General features: G+C 35.8%; 4 protein-coding genes across 5 annotated transcripts; 3 read left to right on the top strand and 1 right to left on the bottom strand.

Moving 5' to 3' along the window:
- Window positions 1-36: 36 nt before the first annotated feature.
- On the bottom strand, window positions 37-3,866 carry LOC114827728 (proteasome subunit alpha type-5). The gene is made up of 10 exons (XM_029110129.2): window positions 3,742-3,866; window positions 3,398-3,440; window positions 3,177-3,258; window positions 2,983-3,063; window positions 2,369-2,482; window positions 2,194-2,295; window positions 1,032-1,090; window positions 748-850; window positions 460-525; window positions 37-356 (listed from the first exon to the last, which is right to left on the bottom strand). Exons 2-10 carry the CDS (start codon window positions 3,409-3,411, stop codon window positions 264-266), a joined length of 714 nt encoding a protein of 237 aa, XP_028965962.2. The 5' UTR covers window positions 3,412-3,440; window positions 3,742-3,866; the 3' UTR covers window positions 37-263.
- Window positions 3,623-8,886, top strand: LOC114827729 (proteasome subunit alpha type-2-B). The gene is made up of 11 exons (XM_029110130.2): window positions 3,623-4,166; window positions 4,243-4,319; window positions 4,654-4,718; window positions 5,168-5,214; window positions 5,932-6,007; window positions 6,163-6,230; window positions 6,862-6,931; window positions 7,468-7,553; window positions 7,693-7,755; window positions 7,894-7,959; window positions 8,524-8,886. The coding sequence occupies exons 1-11, from the start codon at window positions 4,126-4,128 to the stop codon at window positions 8,570-8,572; spliced, it is 708 nt and encodes a 235-aa protein (XP_028965963.1). The 5' UTR covers window positions 3,623-4,125; the 3' UTR covers window positions 8,573-8,886.
- A 296-nt stretch (window positions 8,887-9,182) lies between these two features.
- Window positions 9,183-12,626, top strand: LOC114827727 (pentatricopeptide repeat-containing protein At2g35130). Of its 2 annotated transcripts, none has more exons than XM_029110126.2 (8): window positions 9,183-9,337; window positions 9,740-9,924; window positions 10,020-10,252; window positions 10,599-10,848; window positions 11,012-11,157; window positions 11,324-11,529; window positions 11,655-11,779; window positions 11,991-12,626. In XM_029110126.2, coding segments are annotated over exons 1-8 (1,731 nt in total). In that variant the 5' UTR covers window positions 9,183-9,335; the 3' UTR covers window positions 12,575-12,626. The 2 variants fall into 2 exon arrangements, with proteins under 2 accessions (XP_028965959.1, XP_028965960.2); XM_029110127.2 differs by having other exon boundaries at window positions 9,251-9,435.
- A 1,015-nt stretch (window positions 12,627-13,641) lies between these two features.
- LOC114827726 (glycine cleavage system H protein 2, mitochondrial) lies at window positions 13,642-18,012 on the top strand. The gene is made up of 3 exons (XM_029110125.2): window positions 13,642-15,869; window positions 16,759-17,018; window positions 17,585-18,012. Exons 1-3 carry the CDS (start codon window positions 15,791-15,793, stop codon window positions 17,708-17,710), a joined length of 465 nt encoding a protein of 154 aa, XP_028965958.1. The 5' UTR covers window positions 13,642-15,790; the 3' UTR covers window positions 17,711-18,012.
- The last annotated feature ends 640 nt before the right edge of the window (window positions 18,013-18,652 follow it).

The following is an 18,652-nucleotide window of genomic DNA, read 5'->3' as shown; positions in this document are numbered from 1 at the left end:
CCACAAACTTGAGCACAAAACAAAATGACAGCAGAATTTTCTCGAGTTCACATGAAATCTTTCATTAGAGGCGCACAGGATGGCATCTGCTCATCGAAGTTTGATGATAATATCCTTGGAAAATGTTTAGCATTGTACTGCACTGCCGCATGATTTCACTGGTTAGGAACACCAAACCAGAAACAAATCCGAAAATCCTTTTCTGTAAACTTAACACATACAGCAGTGACAGGAAACAGATTTAATCAGAGAAACACGAGAACTTATAGGCGAGCAATGACGGCCTCCACCTCAGCTGGGGTATACAGATGATATGTTGGAGAAACCTTTGCGATATCGACATTGTTGGGTGTCACCTGAAAACAGTACCACAGGTCAACCAGTGTAAATCCTATGCAAATTTGAACACCGCTCAAGAATAGTATGCATACAAAATCTATATCAATTATAAAGCTTCACCTTTTCTTCCATAACTTGCTTAAGGATGGACAGAGCAATTGTCTCGGCTTCTTGAAGAGTAAGGTCCTGCAAACCATCGATAAGTGAATAAATGAATAAGGAATTTCCTCCATATCTTGTTTCCACCATAAAATAGTCGAAAAAACAAAATGGCTTCGCCCTAGATGGTCAATCATGTGTGGAAGAATTTCATGCTCCTTATTTGGAAGGTTGACAACTCTGATGACCCGGTAAGATATGTTTATAGAAATAAGAATACATAGTTAAACTTGAAACAAGCAAAGATACCTTGTTGTATTGCTCTTGAAGAGAGCTGTCTGCACCTTCTGAACCTGAACCAATAGCTTTTGCATTGCATTGCCAAAATGTGCCAGACGGATCAGTGTAGTACCTGCAGTACAGGAGACAGATTAAATTCAGAGAAACATGAGTATGTAAACGAGAAGACGACAAACGAAACAGAAGCAACGATTTGGGAGTTTCAGTTTTCAGTTTTTATAAAGCATCTTATAACCTATCAATGTTTATACATGTCGAAAACTGCAAGACAAAGTAGACAAAGTATCACTTACAAGCTGGGCCCGTGCTCATCATGACCAGCAATTAGGAGAGATACCCCAAATGGTCGAGACTGCGAAAAGGAGTATAAAGAGCCAAGCATATAGCAATGGTGTATTACTTATCAGTAAGAATACAGGAACAATACAAACAGGATGTTATATAGATGCCAAAAGATACTTCACCAGTATAAAAAATAAAGCCAAGTATATCATGGTTCATCTCTTTCTCAAAGATAAACAGGTATCCTAAAAAACTCTGGAATATCATCCTAAAATGCTTGATCATAAGTTGCTCAAGAATTTCAATGAATTAGATTCACAAGAGCCATTAACTGGCTTTTTCAATACAAAGTGAAGCATTTAGGTTTCTGATTTTTATCCCATTCTATTTTGGTAGTTTGACCGTGGAATTTCTTTGTTTCTGTATTTCAGGAATATGAGTGTGTGACTTGGTATAAATGATCCTAAGGATAGTACAGAGAATGGGTCTGTCATCTTGATAGAGATGGTTTTACTTCGTCGAATATTCATTCTAGTATCTGGAGCACAAAATATATGAAATAGATTACTATTAGAACTATGATTCATACTTAATAGTCAGACCTCGTGTCCGGACTTCAAAATTTTATTTTCAAAGAGTTAGAAATTATAAATAGAAATATTTTTATTCTTTCAAACTTTCGTTTATGATTATTTTGATCAAAGGAACAAAACAAAGGTTTCTTTGGTTTGGATTTTTAGTCATTATATCTATTCATTGAATAAGTGATGATCCAATGGTTCTTACTCAGGGAATGTTGGGACTTAGACTTAGTTTGAAAGTGTTTTATTGAATCATCGTGTTTTTAGTATGAATCTGAGGTTTTAATCAATTCATAGGGTCTTAACAAGAGAATTCCTATCAATAATAAAGAAAACAGCAGTAAAGCTGCATTATACATAACTAACACCAAAGAAAATGGTAAATAGAAGATTCAAGAGGCCTATAACGATCAATATATAGACGAATGAGCCGACTTGAGTATTATATTATATTAGCATTTCCCAAAATTACGCTAATCTTAATAAAAACTCACATTAAAAAAATTCCTACCAAAAGTAAGCAAATTTAATCATTTAACTAAAGATTAAAAACAAGAATTTTCATAGAACTAACAAAAGAAATGGTTATTACCATGGACTCTTCATCACCTTCACCAAATCTTAGGGCAAGATCACAGAGAGCTTGTGTTGTAGACTCCACAGTCATTGGCTCACCGTAGGAGAACCTATGATTCTGCAAAAACTGGAAGTTAGAAAACAAGTAAAAAGGTTAGAAGTTCAAAGGGAAAAACCACCAAGAAACTTACTTGAGTTTCAACTCGTGCATGTTCAACAAGTGTACGGGCATCAGCAATCAGTCCACTCATGGCACATCCTATATGGTCATCAATTTCCATAATTTTCTCAACACTGCTGGGTTCCTGAAAGCAAAAAGTATAGAATAGCATTCATCAATGAAACTGCAAATCTCTAGATATGGAAAATGAACAACTATATCCATGAAAAACGATGAGGAGGAGGGGGGAGAGAGAGAGAGGAAAAAAGAAACATTTTGGAAGACAAAAGTTGATCCACCCAATACAATTTTAAGATGAGATATTAATATAAACCTTTCAGAGGCTTTATTGCCCCTAATATAAGCATACTTCTTAAACAACATAATACTGACAGTTTGCAAACGCCGGACATAAAAAGTACCAAGTGTTGAAGGACAAAGGGTCTCTAACAATTCGACTTCCAAAAAGTAAGAGATGCTATTATATACATTTGAAACAACCTCATAGGAATGTAATTTTCCTTGAGAAGAGAGGTGATCTAGCAGCTTTGGTTTGAACTTTAAACTTATAGCCATAAAAACTTTTAATAATAAAAAGGTAATGGGTAAGTACAACAAAGTCATATAAAGAGATAGTTTGCAGACCAGCAAAGGCGAAGTGATACGCTTCTCCACAGCAAGCACAACACCTTCTTTCGTCTTCAAGCCAATTGCAGTCGAACCCAGCTGTAATACATCAAAACCAACTACTCAAAATCCTACATTTCATTCAAAATACAGCCAAAAATCATTAAGATTTTTGAATTTGAGTGAAAGCGAGGATTAATAAGGTTAAGTACCTTGATGGCCTCAATGGCATACTCAACCTGAAACAACCTGCCTTCGGGGGAGAAAGTGTTTACTCCTCTGTCATACTCAGTCCTTCACAACACCCACAATCCCCACAATCAAATCAACAAGAAAGTAAGTATAAATAAATAAATAAATAAATAAATAAATATATGTATATATTTGAGACGATTAATTCACTTCAAAAAATCCTCAAAAAAATGCAATTCACCTTGTGAGAAACATTTTGCTCGGATTGGAACTTTGAGAATGATCTGAATCAGCAACAATAAAAAAACGAAATTTCTATCAGAGAATACAGACAGATCGATCTCTAGCTCGTAAACCAGCAATAGGGGTTTTACCCAACTACATTCTATACTAAATATGATCGGGAGAAATTAAATACAATGGTAAAGAATTGAAATTTTCTCGGAACCCAAACACAAAACAGTGAGAAATCGTGATAAAAGAGCTCAGTTCTGTATCGACTCTTACTCATGGTTCAGTAGAGTCACAGAGACCCACACCAGCATAAGTGCGTGTAGAGAGAGAGAGAGAGAGAGAGAGAGTTACCGAATTAGTACGCGATTTGCTTCAATGCGATGAGTGCTGCTTCTGCAGAGCGAGGGAGAGAGAGATGGTGTGATTTATGATGTGCTTTCGTGTTGTTGAAGAAGGGTTTTTCCTCTTTCTTCGTCATCTTAAAAAAAAATTTGAAAAAAAAATGTAAACAGGCTCGGGTCGGGTTATATTGTTTGGTCCAACCCGTACGGAATCGATGAAAAGCCCACTCAAAACCTTCTTCTCCAACAAGTAAAGCTCCAGTCTATAGGCTCCCTTTCTGTTCTTTCTGCCAAAACCACCCTCATCTCTCTCTCTCTCTCTCTCTCTCTCTCTCTCTCTCTTCGATTCTCAGAAGAAAATAAAAAGCTTCAGTCTTTCTCTCTCTAGAAAACAATGGGAGACAGCCAGTACTCGTTTTCTCTCACCACTTTCAGGTAACCCTCTCTCTCTCTCTAGAAATTTAGTTGGGTTTTTGTGTTTTCTGATTTGTTTGCTGTGTATGGTGAGCAGTCCTTCAGGGAAGCTAGTGCAGATCGAGCATGCTTTGACGGCAGTCGGGTCTGGCCAAACCTCTCTGGGGATCAAAGGTAACAATGCACTCAGTGTTTAGTCTGCACCCTTTGAAAGATTAGTCCTTTTACTCTTCTTTGTGATGTGGGATCCTTACTATCGAATCGATTTGCTGAATCAGTGATTAGATTATTGAAATATTAGTAGAATCTGGATGAAAAGTTCGATTTTTTTATTTCACCTCCGAACTGAATTGAGCTGAAAATTTTAAGAGAAAATAATTTGGGTACAATTTTTTTGATGGCTCAAATGTATCATCTGATATTTAGATGCGAATGGAAAATTTGGTAATGATATGAAAGGCACATTTAAAAGTTTGGTTGTTTAATTGTGTTTATCTGGTTACTGCAGCTGCTAATGGGGTTGTTATTGCGACCGAGAAGAAGCTACCTTCAATCTTGGTTGATGAAGCATCCGTAAGTCACTCATGGTCTCTCTGGATGTTTTCTATTATAAGTTTCAATTTTATGAAACCATCTTATATTAATATTTGTTTATGTTAAATCGAGTGCTAGTGATATAGCTTAGGGTTTGTGATGAGTCATATGATGATTACAAGTTTGTATCACTTTTAGCATTGCCAACTTAAGGACCCCCAAAGCGTGCTTCATATAATATAGATGTGCCTGAACAACATTTTTGTTTTCATAGGGTTGTTTCTCTTGTTTATGGTGTGATCTGCATAGTTAATTTTCCCCTTTCCTGTTCTAACAGTGTCCTTTTTGTTTTCTCTAGAGCTTCGTTTTACAATAAACTATGATTACTGTGATGAATTATAAATTGTTCCACTTTCTTGGTTTCAGAGTCACCCAGGTTTTCTCTCCTAAGATGTTCATTTCTGATGATATTTACTTTCTTTGGCCAGGTTCAAAAAATACAGAGTTTGACGCCAAATATTGGACTTGTTTACAGGTTTGCTTTCTGGCCAATTCCTGTAATGAGACCAGTTTTTTACCGAGTTTCATAAAGACGATGTTGCATCTAGTAGCTAGTAGTTAGTGTAAGGATGATTAAATGATGCTTCGTTTTGTGGACTTTCTAGTCATTAGTCCTTACTCTTCTTGTAAAGTTCTTTAACCTTTGACCCTGTAACATGGTTTACAAGGTCATGTGTATTAGAGACTTGGGTATAATACCATAAAGCTAGCATTAGAAAGCTCAACCTAGAGGACTGGTATATCGAGTTACCTACAATTTCAAGAGAAACACTAGTTTTCTTTTCTTAGTGTTACTTGTGAGGAATTGTCCCCCCTATTTAGCTTAAGTATTTACTCTACTGATGAATTCAGACATTGAATTTAGAGAAACTTGATCAGCTTTCTACTGTGATATATAGACTCTAAAGGATCATATTATCGATGTGAGTATGGGACTTGTGTTGGATATGCAATACTGTGTGATAAGTATGATTCTAAATGAAGAAAAATAGAGAACATTGCATGCATGAACTTGCATTTGGAATTTTGGAGACTACAATTCTGGCTCCTGAATGATCACGTTTGGATTGACATGAGGCCTGACTATTGTATTTTGACAGCAGTTTCAGCGTCCTAATATTTTGTGGCTTTGTTGAATCTTTTATTTGTTGTCATTCAGTATGTAGTTATTCTTACCCTTACTCTCCTGCAGTGGCATGGGTCCTGATTTTCGAGTCTTGGTTCGAAAAAGCAGGAAACAGGCAGAACAGTATCACAGATTATATAAGGTACTGATTTTTTCTTCTCTTCTATTTGATCCTTTTTTTTAAGGTGATGTGACAAATGTTCATCATTCCCTTATCATGTTCTTCCGAACTATAAGAATAAGATGTTCTTGTCTATTGAGAAGGTTATAACTTGTGTAAAGCAATCATGTTTCTAGGAACCTATCCCTGTTACTCAACTTGTGAGGGAAACTGCAGCTGTTATGCAGGAGTTCACTCAATCTGGGTAATTAACACACTTTCTGTATCTATATAAACTGTGGTTCATTATACACAAGGCCTATGCCCATTTTCTCACTTTGAGAAATTTTTTGCCCATATCTGAAACCAATTGTCTCTAGATGATGTTAGCTTTTTAATGATTGTTGCATACATGGTAAACACTTTGTATTCAAGTTTTACAGGTGTAAGGTGCTCTTTGCATGGGTGGCTGTTTCTCAAACATTTGGACCCACAATAATTTTATGGTTGCTCAAATAAGTTTTTTAAGCATTGAGTACCAAGTACCTTAGTGAATATTTCTTGTATGAAGATATTTATTATTGGATCCTTTTCCAAAATCTTTAGCTTTTGGACTTGTAAACTAAAACACTTCACTACAATATTGCAATTCTTGGGCAGCAGAACAAGATATAGCTCATGTGTGTGATTGAGTGAGATGAGAGAATATAAAAGGTGATAAATTATGAGAATTGAGAAGTATAACTTATGAAAATTCATAGTAAAGGTTTCTGATTGTGATATTTATTATTTTAAGGTAATTGCAGCTGAGTTTGGGTAGTTGAACTTGAAGATGAGTAACTGAAGGATATTCATGTTAAAATTTACTGAAATAGTTTTCTTTCCTTTGTTGGTAGTGGTGTAAGGCCATTCGGAGTATCTCTTCTGGTTGCTGGGTTTGATGACAGTGGTCCCCAACTATACCAGGTATTTTCAGTTTCCAATGTGTTATTTTCTTGTAAATTTTTTCCCTATTTGTTGTTTCTGGTTGCAAATTATGATGCCATCTAAGGAAAGAACATTTCAATTTAAATTTAACAGAGTTTGGAAGAAATTCTTGTAGCATATTTAGTTGGGTCGCTGCTCAATATTTAGTTTTGTTTCGTTAAACAATTGTTTTTTTCCGTTGTAGAAATATCTAATATGTGGAATATGTTACTTTCAAAAAAAATTGGGTTGTTAAGTTGACTATTAGTAATCTTGCTTGAGCTGAATTAATCATTTCAACCTCTTCATGCAATGGGTTGTGTTAAGAAACTGCTGTTTGCTTTTAGTTTTCTTGGATCATAATTCTATTTTGGATGGTCGGAGAGGAGAAACTGCTGTCAGGAATAGTAGTGTTAAGAAAATTATATTTTGTCCTATGTTGACAGTAATATGATATCTAATTCTGCAACCATTGTTATTTCTAATTTATATTAATTCTGCAACTATTGTTATTTCTAATTTATATTTCCCTGTAGGTTGATCCTTCCGGTTCATATTTCTCATGGAAAGCGTCTGCAATGGGGAAGAATGTCTCAAATGCAAAAACTTTTCTTGAGAAGAGGTACTCAGACATGTATTTTTGTTTTCGGTCGAACACTTGGACATGGTTTATGCTGGATACTTTTAACCTAAAATTTCAGTCTCAATTTTTTTTAGTCCTCAAAGGTGAAGTGTGTCTCATTATTATTCTTTTGTAATAGGTATACTGAAGATATGGAGCTTGATGATGCTGTGCACACGGCTATTTTGACTTTGAAGGAGGGGTATATATACATAACTGTTAACTTCCGGAACTTATTTATTTATTCTTTTATGAATACGTAATGCTTAGGAGCCACAGAAAGAGGAAGAAACTTTGTTATCTGTTAGCGGTATAAGTAGTTGCTTTATATTTGATGCAGATTTGAAGGACAAATCTCAGGAAAAAACATTGAGATTGGGATAATTGGCACAGACAAAAAGTTCAGGTGAGCTCCATCGTTTCTTCCTGCTAAGGCATCTTTTCTCTTAATTCCTTTCACTGAAAGATATTTTTCATTGCATAAAGTACTTTATCAAGATATAGGGTGCATGTAAACATGCATGTGACATTCAAAATCCGATGAAAAAAATATAGTTTTATGCCAACGTGTTAGGAAAGAGAATCCTTCACCCCCTACTCTTATTTAGGTCCAAGGAGCCAACTTACTCAACTCTTAGCTAAAGTGCTAAAGGATTAGCTTTGATTTCTCAAAATTGAAAGTATTTTCCGCCTCTTTAAAGAAGGCGTAACTACATCTGGACTGTTTTTGGACCCCAAACCTTTGTTTTTAGTGTACTTGGTATAGACACCGGAGAGATGAACCGATAGGTGTGCGCCAAACCTGTGACACCGCGCCAGAGTCCTTGAGCCATACAGGATGGCAGCAAATTCGTTTTCATTATAGCTAATTTGAGTTGCTACTGCCCTTCAAAACATTGTTTTTACTTCTAAATGATTGCTCATTGCTCATTGTGTGTATCTCTAACTAGTTGTGCTCACCTTGTTGCAGAGTGCTAACCCCAGCAGAGATTGAAGATTATTTGGCTGAGGTGGAGTAGTGTGTGCCTGTTACTGCAGAAACTTCAAAAACATTACTTTTAAAAATTTCCCAATTTATGTTGCAAGATAGTTACATATTTTGGCAAAAATGATTTGGTACACGATTTCATGCGGGCGGGTGAATCTTCATGAACCGAACCACAAACTTATCGAGCTCAAGCAGGCATTACATTGCCACCATTTTAGCCTTAAGCCTTACAAATCCTTGACTCGTTGCGAACAGCTTTGAACTTATTGGCCCCAAAATTTGTACTCTTTTTTATGAACTCTGCATGTATGAATTGAATATGGAACTTCCATCTGTTCGTTGCCAGTCCCAGTATCTGACAGTTGAGAATGAATTACTTCACGCCCGCATGCTTTCCCGAATACTCAACACAACATCGTCATTCTTTGATATTCGAACTTGACATCTCTTTCACATGGAGAGAAGTACTGCTAGACTAAGAATTAGTTGGTCACCGTCATTAAATCCCAAAACGACCGACCTTTTTAACAAAAAGGCATGTCATAAAATGAATCAATAGATGGTTGTATTTATATTTTAGCAAGAGAGTAAAATTTGGAGTGAAGCTAAGGTGGGTACATAAGAACAAGAGAATGAGAAAATAAAGATAAGAGATATACTCTCCTTTATATATCTAAGGTGTGAGATTTTTTGAAATTTATACGTTTTGTCCTCACCTACCTGCATGCCATCAAACACTATCTTCTTCTCACAAACTGGAAAGCTCCTCCTTCTTCTCCAATTTCCAAACATTCATGTGAGCTCCTTCTTCCTTCACCCACTCTCTGTCTGTCTGCATACAGGATTTTCTCCGGTGTCCCGGAGTACAAAAATCAAAGATCTAACGGTTAAAATGTCCGGAGCACCATAAATTTTTTTGTCTGCATACATTACTGTTCTACCATTTCTTGTTACTGGTTTTTGAGTCTGTTAAACTTCTCTCATTCCGGATTGTTGGTTTCTATGGGATTTAACGGATTCTTCGAATCGGGTGTGCATGAAAATTGTGTTAAATTTCATGGAAATTTAATTTAATTTAATTTAAGAGCTACTTAGTTTGTGTTGATCACTTGTATGCACTATACTTTCTGAGGTATGTAAGTTGATTCGAATGAGCATTCCGATGGTTGATAGAAATTTCATTTGATGGCATGCATAGGTTGATCGCTGAACGCGCCATTAGTTATATTTTTGTGGCGCCAAGAAGCTGCAAGAGTGATGCAAGATGGAAAGCCAAGAGTTCCAGTAGTAGAGCTGTTGAGAAGAGCAAGGGCGACGGACTTTACATTGACAAACGCGGAAAATTCAGAAGCTTCAATAACAAGAAACTGTCTAGGAAACGATGTAATCACAACATTGTACTCATTTTGTTGTCTTAGCAATAGATGTTATCTCGCATACGTACATCTTCAACAATGCATACCATCTTCTTTGTCTAGGTGGTTCTCTAAGGGGCCGAGGATGGAAATATGGATCGGGGTTTGTGGACGGAGTTTTCCCTGTGATGAGCCCCACTGGTCAGCAGATTCTGGACTTTGTGCAGAAGGAAGTCGATCGAAACAGTATTTGGGAAATTCTTGACACTCTTCCAGCCTCTCATACCATATGGGACGATATCATTAACGTAGCTGTTCAGCTTCGTCTCAACAAACAGTGGGGTTCCATAATCTTGGTGAGAAACTAGCATCCCTTCGTATTGATATCATTGCTCCCTTCCTAAAATTCCTTTGGAGGCTTTTTGTTTGTTAACTCCGTCTGTGTAAGTTTATCTTACATTGCCGGTCCCAAGCCCGGGTAAAGGAGGAGGGGGAGGGCGTCAGGTAGTCGACAGCCGGCACTCCTCAATTACGTCGAATCCTTATGAAAATGAATCCATAATGAAATCGCACAATGGCGTTCTAAGATTCATATAGCCAACCCCCAGGCTTTTTGTTTGTTGCTATTCTTATTCTTGCACTCCGTGACGCTCGACTTTCAACTTGATATTTTTGAGTGTAATGTTGTGATCATCTGTCCAGATATGTGAGTGGATATTGTACAAGAGCTCCTTCAAGCCAGATGTCATCTGCTACAATTTGCTTATCGACGCTTATGGGCAGAAGTCGCAACATAAAGATGCAGAATCGACATATTTGGAACTTCTTGAAGCTCGATGCATACCTACTGAAGACACCTATGCCCTTCTTTTAAAGGCCTACTGCAAGTCTGGGTTGTTCGATAAGGCTGAAGCCATATTTGGCGAAATGCGGAAGTATGGTCTTCCACCAAGTACGCTTCCGCTCCAATTTGTAGCCGTTTATATATATAAATGTTTGATTCTCAAAAATCAAAAGCTTGTCCCAGCTTGTTAGTTTATCAGATGTGACCGATTGCATTTCCTTCATACCAAGTACAATGTGAAGTCATGCAAAAAAATCCTAATTTTACTCAGGTGCAATTGTGTTCGATGCTTACATCAACGGGTTACTAAAAGGCGGAGACCCTCAAAAAGCAGTAGAGATCTTTCAGAGGATGAAGAGAGATCAATGCCAGCCATCTACTGAGACGTATACGATGCTAATCAATTTATACGGAAAGGTGAGCCTTGCTGCATTTTCTCCTAGTCTCTGTGAGCTTCAAGTCCTATGCTTTTCTATGACCTTATGCTGGTTAAGTTCCACAGCGTCAGATAACTAACAAGAAAATGTCGTTTACTTGTTAAACAATACGATAGAAATCTCCTCAAGATTTATGGTTTGTGCAGGAAAGGAAATCTTTTATGGCTCTAAAGATGTTTCGAGAAATGAAAAGCCAGAAATGTAGACCCAACATATGCACGTATACAGCTTTGGTAAATGCATTTGCGAGGGACGGACTTTGTGAGAAAGCGGAAGAAATTTTTGAGCAGATGCAAGGAGCAGGGTATGAGCCTGATGTGTATGCGTACAATGCCCTTATGGAAGCTTACAGGTTAGTATCTGATGAATTCTGTAGTTTAATTTGAGCAGTTTGATCAAGTACAACTGTACAAAACTTCCATTGTATGATAAGCAGCACTATAAACCCGAACTTCTATAAGAATTCGCTACCTACAGTCGTGCAGGGTTTCCTTACGGAGCTGCAGAAATTTTCTCTCTAATGCAGCACATGGGATGTGAACCCGATAGAGCTTCGTATAATATCATGGTAGATGCATATGGGAGAGCTGGTCTTCATGAAGGTAAACATTAACCATTAGACCTCATACTTTTCACTCATTTCCCTTGAAATAATTTGATTTTTACTCATTTCACTTGAAGATGAGATGAAATTGTTTCGAGGCACCATTGTGATTGCGATTGAAACTAATATGACAGAGTCTGTTTTCGTTCGCTACATTCTAAATCCTATTGTCTTCACCATGTTATCTTTTTTCTCTGTATGCATATCAGATGCACAAGCTGCGTTTGAAGAGATGAAGCGGTTAGGAATAACCCCGACAGTGAAATCCCATATGCTACTTTTATCCGCCTACACCAAAGCTGGCAACGTATCAAAATGCGAGGACATTGTGAACCAGATGCAAGAGTCCGGGGTGGAGCTAGACACTTTCGTCATTAACAGCATGTTAAATCTGTATGGCCGGTTAGGCCAGTTAGAGAAGATGGAGGAAGTTTTGACAGCAATGGAAACAGGACCCTACGCAGCTGATATCAGTACATACAACATCTTGATTAACATATATGGACGGGCAGGATTTTTCGACAAGATGGAAGAGCTCTTTCAGTCGCTTCCACTCAAAAACTTGAAACCGGATGTTGTGACATGGACTTCGCGTCTTGGAGCATACTCGAGAAAGAAACTATACACGAGATGCTTGGAAATTTTCGAAGAAATGATTGATGCCGGTTGCAATCCAGATGCCGGAACTGCCAGGGTACTCCTTGGAGCGTGTTCAAGCGACGATCAAACCGAGCAGGTTAGTACTGTTATTAGAAGCATGCACAAGGAGGTCAGGACTGTTTTACCTATCTGATGGATGGATTTTGTAAATACTGATCATGAAGTAATACATCTTCTCATCCTAACCGTCCATCTCTTCATCAAAATCATCGCAAAGGATTAGACATTAAGAGCATTACCAAAGAAGATGTCAAAATGTCCACATAAGCTATAACGGTAAAAAAAAAAAAACCACACTAATGTTTTCCAACCTAAATGTCAAATCCTATGTGGTGATGACATGGATTGACAACAACTTCAAAATTAATTATGAAAGCTTTTTATTAATTTTTTTATTGGTTTAATCATCATTGCAATTAATGTTGTTGTTGACCCGTTTCTCTTTTGTTCAATCGAGGTAAATGAACGGTCACCTCTTATTAAAAAGAAAAGGTGAACGGTCTAAATTTCATAATTATTAAATGCCTTTTATTAAGTTTTTATTAATTTAATCATTTATTTTATAATATAATAAAATAATAATTTAATTTGACATATCGGGTGGACAATAAAACTTTAAAAGATGTCAAAATGCCACATAGGCTATTAAATTTAAATTTTATGTTCAAAATTTGACATCTTCGTTGGAGATGCTCTAAGGTGTGCTCATGGCTAAATTGCTCAAGCTCCATATCTTCTCTATGTGACTGAGGGTAACTGCAAGAGGGAAGTTAGCATGCACGAATAACTGTTACGTTGTTAGATTGTCAATTCGACCACTCCACCAACTTGGATGTCTATTACTCTGTTTTCCACCTGTGTTTTGAGTATCACTCGAGAGTATGACAAACATTTCATGTGTACGAGTAATGAAATTTCCAATCTCACAACACAAAACATGTTCAACAGAAAAATTATGGCCCATATCGACCATAAAAAGAAACGGAAGCGATTTTCGCAGTCTATCCATTTTAAGTCATAAGCAAGGGAAAAACAAAAATGTCACAAGTGACCATACTTTCAATAAAATGATAATACAATAATTTCCACTAGTGTTAAAAATACCATGGTTTTACAGAATTTCCAGGCAACCATTGATATCCAATATAAAAATTAATTAATAATAATCCGACACGATCACTCTGCCACAGTGACACACACCAACTTCGACCTATTAGGTGTTTTGATGAATTGACACACCATCTCCATTTATTTTAGAGAACTGTTAAACCCACCCCGTTGTCTTATTTCACCACCCACGTTATATTTACACCCACTATAAAAAGTTAAAAAATTAAAATGTTATTTTCCCACCCACTATTATTCCTAAAATAGCCCTATATATAATTAGAGATAAATTTCTTTAAAAAAAAAAAGAAAATAAACAAACCTTCTAAAAATAGGAAAAAAAAAAGAAAAAAAAACCATGTTTCCTTTCCAAATTCCAATTTGAGTGTCCTTTTCGAGATGCATACCAATTTGAGTGTCCCTTCCAAATTTTCCCTAACCTAATTAAAACAATTCCAACGAATTCTAGGAATTCTCATAGGAAAACATGAAACAAATTGTATCCTAACCTAATGCAAATTCAAATAAAAAGTCACAAAGCTATGCTTCAATTATTCATGTCGACAAATCAAGATGGTCCACATAAAATTATCTTTTACATGTTCGACGGAAACATAGTCATCTACTTGTTCCATAGAAATGTCATCTTCTAAATTCATTCTTTTTGCTTTCTCTGAATGATTTTGCTTTCTCTGAATGAAAGGGGATGAAAAGGATGAGTTAGGGTTTATAGGAGACAAATTTTCTAAACTTTTCTTTTCTTTTCTTTTTTTATAAAAAAAAATTAATGCAAAAAGGAGTAAGTAAGGTCCCTATTAGTCATTTTACAAATGGATAAATTTGTAATTAAAAAATTCATAAAAAGGTGGGTGGGGAAATAAGACACTGGGGTGGGAATATCACCACTCTTATTTTAATATTTTTTCCCGAAATGTATTCTCAAATATTCGCTTCTATATATTTTAATTTAGTGAGATTTTAGATGTGATTTTTAGTTATGAATATTCTTTGATTGAAATCTTGTTGGTTTTCAATTTTTTATCGGAGTCCCTGAAATTAATATCATCATTTATTTCTATGTATGACTATATTTTTTAAATTAAAATTTGAAATTTATACTTGTTTATATTAATGAAATTTTAAATAAAAAAACATAATTTGTGGAAAAAAATAATAAAATATAAATTATACTATTGTGTGTCTGTATATATACATACTAGCACATGGGCACACACAAAGTATGTGAGAAATTTTTTTTTTTTTTGAAATAGAAGGAGAGAGAAAGAGAGTGATAGAGAATGTGGAAGTGGGATGTTTTTTTAATTTTTTTAATTTTTTAATTTTTTTTAATTAGAGATATGTTATGATTACATGTAGGTAAGGCTTTGAAAAAAAAAAGTAAAATTTGATTGTGTGAAATTACATTTCTGCCCTATATTTCTTAATCATGTTTTAATTAGAGGGTTAAACTAGTAATTTGATAGGATTTTGGTTGACAATGAGTGTTTTATTAATTAGTAGAGATAAACATGGGTACATTCTTCAAAATCACAAAAAATTATTGTATCAAAATATGGGTACATTCTTCAAAATCACAAAAAAATAAAAGATATTAGGCTTAATAACATTAGTAAATTTCTTTGATTAAACTTAACATAAATACATTCTCAAATCAAACAAAAAAGAATGTACCATATAAGTTTAAAAATGGATTACAAAAAAAAAATGAATAGATTTTATATAAAAAACTGTTACATCTTACATATAACAAATTGATATAAGATTACATTTTAAGATTAAAAATTTGAAAAAATTACATGAATGGGTACATATAAGATTAAAAATTTGAATTAAAAAACAAAGCTAATGGGTACAAACTTATTCTAATTTATTTATTTATTTTGGAAGTGTTTTGAATTGAAAATTAGTTAGGAGTTTAATAAAGGCTTAAGTATTAAAATTCTAAATCAATTATTAATTTTTATTTTAAAAAATTATGTAAATTCATTATTACATTAATACTAGAGACTTGAATCAAAATCTGAAATCAATGAACATTATTAACTAGAAATCAGAAACTAATTTTTCCTTTAATTTATTTCCAAACGTATCATAATTCAACAAAAAAAAAATTAGAGAAAGTGGAAAGAAATTCAAAAGCACATCCACCACCCCCGCTATATAAAAAAGGAGTGAAGGTTTTATAATAAAAGAGAAAGAGTTTTTCTGTTGGATTTCACAAATGGCTTCAAGGTTGCTGTGGGCATCAAGGGCTGCTTCCTACCTCAGAATCCAAACCGGCCACAGAGGGTTTGCTTCTGGTAAGCTAACAAAAACCCCACAAACTTCCCACTTTCCTTGGATCATCTTTTCATTTTTTTCCGATTTGCTTTATTGTTTATGCAATGATCTTTGAGAAAGATGAATGCTTTTGAACATGGGTTACTTGTATTTTCTTGATTAATGCTGGGATTATTGAGAATTTGGTATTTTGTAACATGGGTTTTGGTGTTGGTGATGATGTGGATCTCTGTTTGTTGAAATGCCTGATCTATGACTGTTGCAGCAAAAGATTTGATTTTTCCAGATGGGTTGCGTGGGCTTTTGTCAAATGGTTTGATTTGATGTCGGTTGTGGATTTAATCTTCAAGAGGTTGATGGGTTTGTGCGTCTTTTGCATCTTTTGATGTTAGTGAGGTATAATATCTGTGCATTGCGATTCAACAGTTTTGATTGATTAGAATTGGATTCAGCTGTGAAATGCTGTGAAATTGTGAATGGTGTTTGACAGGTACGTATTAGGGAATTTCATTTTGTTCGTTTGAATTACAAGTTCGTGTGTAGATAAATATATCGTTTGTGTATTACTTTGAATGAGCAAAAATTTACGTAGGAAGTAAAGGATCTCTCTTTCTGCCTCTTGTTGCAACTTTGCTTGTAAAAAGCAATTAAAACACTCTCGGAGTGGGTTTTCATGACCAATAAAGCAGTATTTTTGTTCTGTTTTTGCAATGATATTATCTGATGAGGTATGGTGTTCATTTGGGCATAACGCTAATTCTACATTGTTCTATTCAAAGCTCAGAAAGAAGTGTTATTAATGTGTTGATAGATGGAATTATGTAATTAGATTCAGGTTTGGATTTGCAACGGGTAAAATTTCTGTAGCTTTGTGGTGGTTTCAGCTTTTATTTTTCTGTTTACTTGCAGTTGTGAAGGATCTCAAGTATGCCGATTCTCATGAGTGGGTTAAGGTTGATGGAAACTCTGCAACTGTTGGAATAACCGATCATGCTCAAGATCATTTAGGTGATGTTGTGTATGTTGAGTTGCCAGAAGTGGGGGCTTCTGTGAAGCAGGGCGAAGGCTTTGGAGCAGTCGAAAGTGTCAAAGCAACTAGTGATGTTTACTCTCCTGTGTCAGGGAAAGTGGTTGAAGTCAATGAAGAGCTTAGCAACTCACCTGGTTTGGTAGGTACCCTTATCCTATATTAGTTCTATAGGCGGTATGGTGATGCCCAGGTTGCATTTGTGTGCAATTTTTACTACTTTTGTTGTCATTATTAGTATTTTGCTACGTTGTAATTTGGGTAAGTTCTTATATTAAGAATTAACATTTTGAATATTATTGATGCCCCATATTTAGATGAGAAGTCATGAAAGGACTTCTTTGTAATCTCTTGAAAGGTTAAAGTAAACAAAGTCAGTTCTAAATGACTATTTCGGTTTTAAGCTCATCCACTTTCCACTGTTGGACACAAACACAATCAACGCTTGGATAAACATTAGAAGACACTTGCAACTAATAGGTTTATTGGTGTTAGTTTAAAGTTACTGGCCATTTGAGAAATTTTTAATTATCTCTTCAAGTTTTATCCCCAACCATTAAAAGTCTTTGTCTTTGAAAGTGATGCTTTTGTTAAACTATGTATGCGCTACGAACATCACTTCATTATAGACACATCAGAAAAGATTCCTCACCAGTCACCCCCTTGTGTCTTTATGTGTTAACGTTTGATTCAATTTTTGTGAACTAGATCAACGCAAGCCCATATGAGGAAGGATGGATAATGAAAGTTGAGATCAGCGATAGTGGTGAACTGAATAAGTTGTTGGACTCAGAAAAGTACACCAAGTTTTGTGAAGAAGAAGATGCACACTGATTGATCCTGGCCAATGGCAGCAGGCGGTTCTCACGGATGGGTTGCTTCTGCACAGAATGTAACAGTGGTAGTCAAAACTGCAAATTCACCTTTCTACTTTTATGCTATGTTTTTCCTCCGCTTTTCTTCCGCATGAGTAATCAATTTTAATCGGATTTTTGTTTCGATCTGGATAATGAATTGTAAGTTCTGTCGTTCTCCTATTCGGTCTGTCCATTGATGTTGTAGCAGATCTGGAATTTTGTGAAATGTTCATTATTGAGAATGAAGTGCAACAAATTGAAGAGGAATAATTTCAAACATGTTTTTGGAAGTCAATTGCGATGTGAATACTTTTTTCGGGGTTAAGCTACAAATGAGATAGATTCAGTAAACAGCAACGAATTGCTTTATGAGTTTGAGTCGCATCTTTTCTTACAGTGGTGGGCAAAATCCAGATTGATGGTGGAATGTTCGCCTTTGGACGATCGATGCAGTACTGGTATGTTTCCGTTCTTCTGTTTTCCAAGTTGAAGACACCCCTGTGAAGGGGCCCTTGAGGTTCTCCATTAAGAGGACTTCCCAGTCATCAGCGACGAAGTATATGCATTTCGGCTGACACCCAGGGAAATCTAAAGCGGACATGGATGCACGGTAATCGGAAAACAAAGCATCATTTCCAACCGTCGTCCCCCGACTTAAAATGAGCTACATTGCGTCTAGCATGATCAAAGACTACCAGAACTTCATAATCATTTGGAAACAAACAACGGTCAGCAGACAATAAAACTCTGGTAATGTAGTGTTCACATTCAAAAGTTTCCGCCAGTGGTGGGACTTCCGTGACTGGTGGAAGGCGAATGGTGCGTCCGGTGAAAGGGTTTAAGAGCGTTATTGCCAAACTGTCATCCGCAAAAGCCAGCCAACCGTGGGAAGAACCGCAACACCACTTCTTGTAAGGCA

The sequence above is a fragment of the Malus domestica genome, chromosome 10 (assembly GCF_042453785.1).
Source record: "Malus domestica chromosome 10, GDT2T_hap1".
In the NCBI taxonomy this organism is placed as follows: Eukaryota; Viridiplantae; Streptophyta; class Magnoliopsida; order Rosales; family Rosaceae; genus Malus; species Malus domestica.
This window is presented reverse-complemented; position numbering and strand designations above follow the sequence as displayed.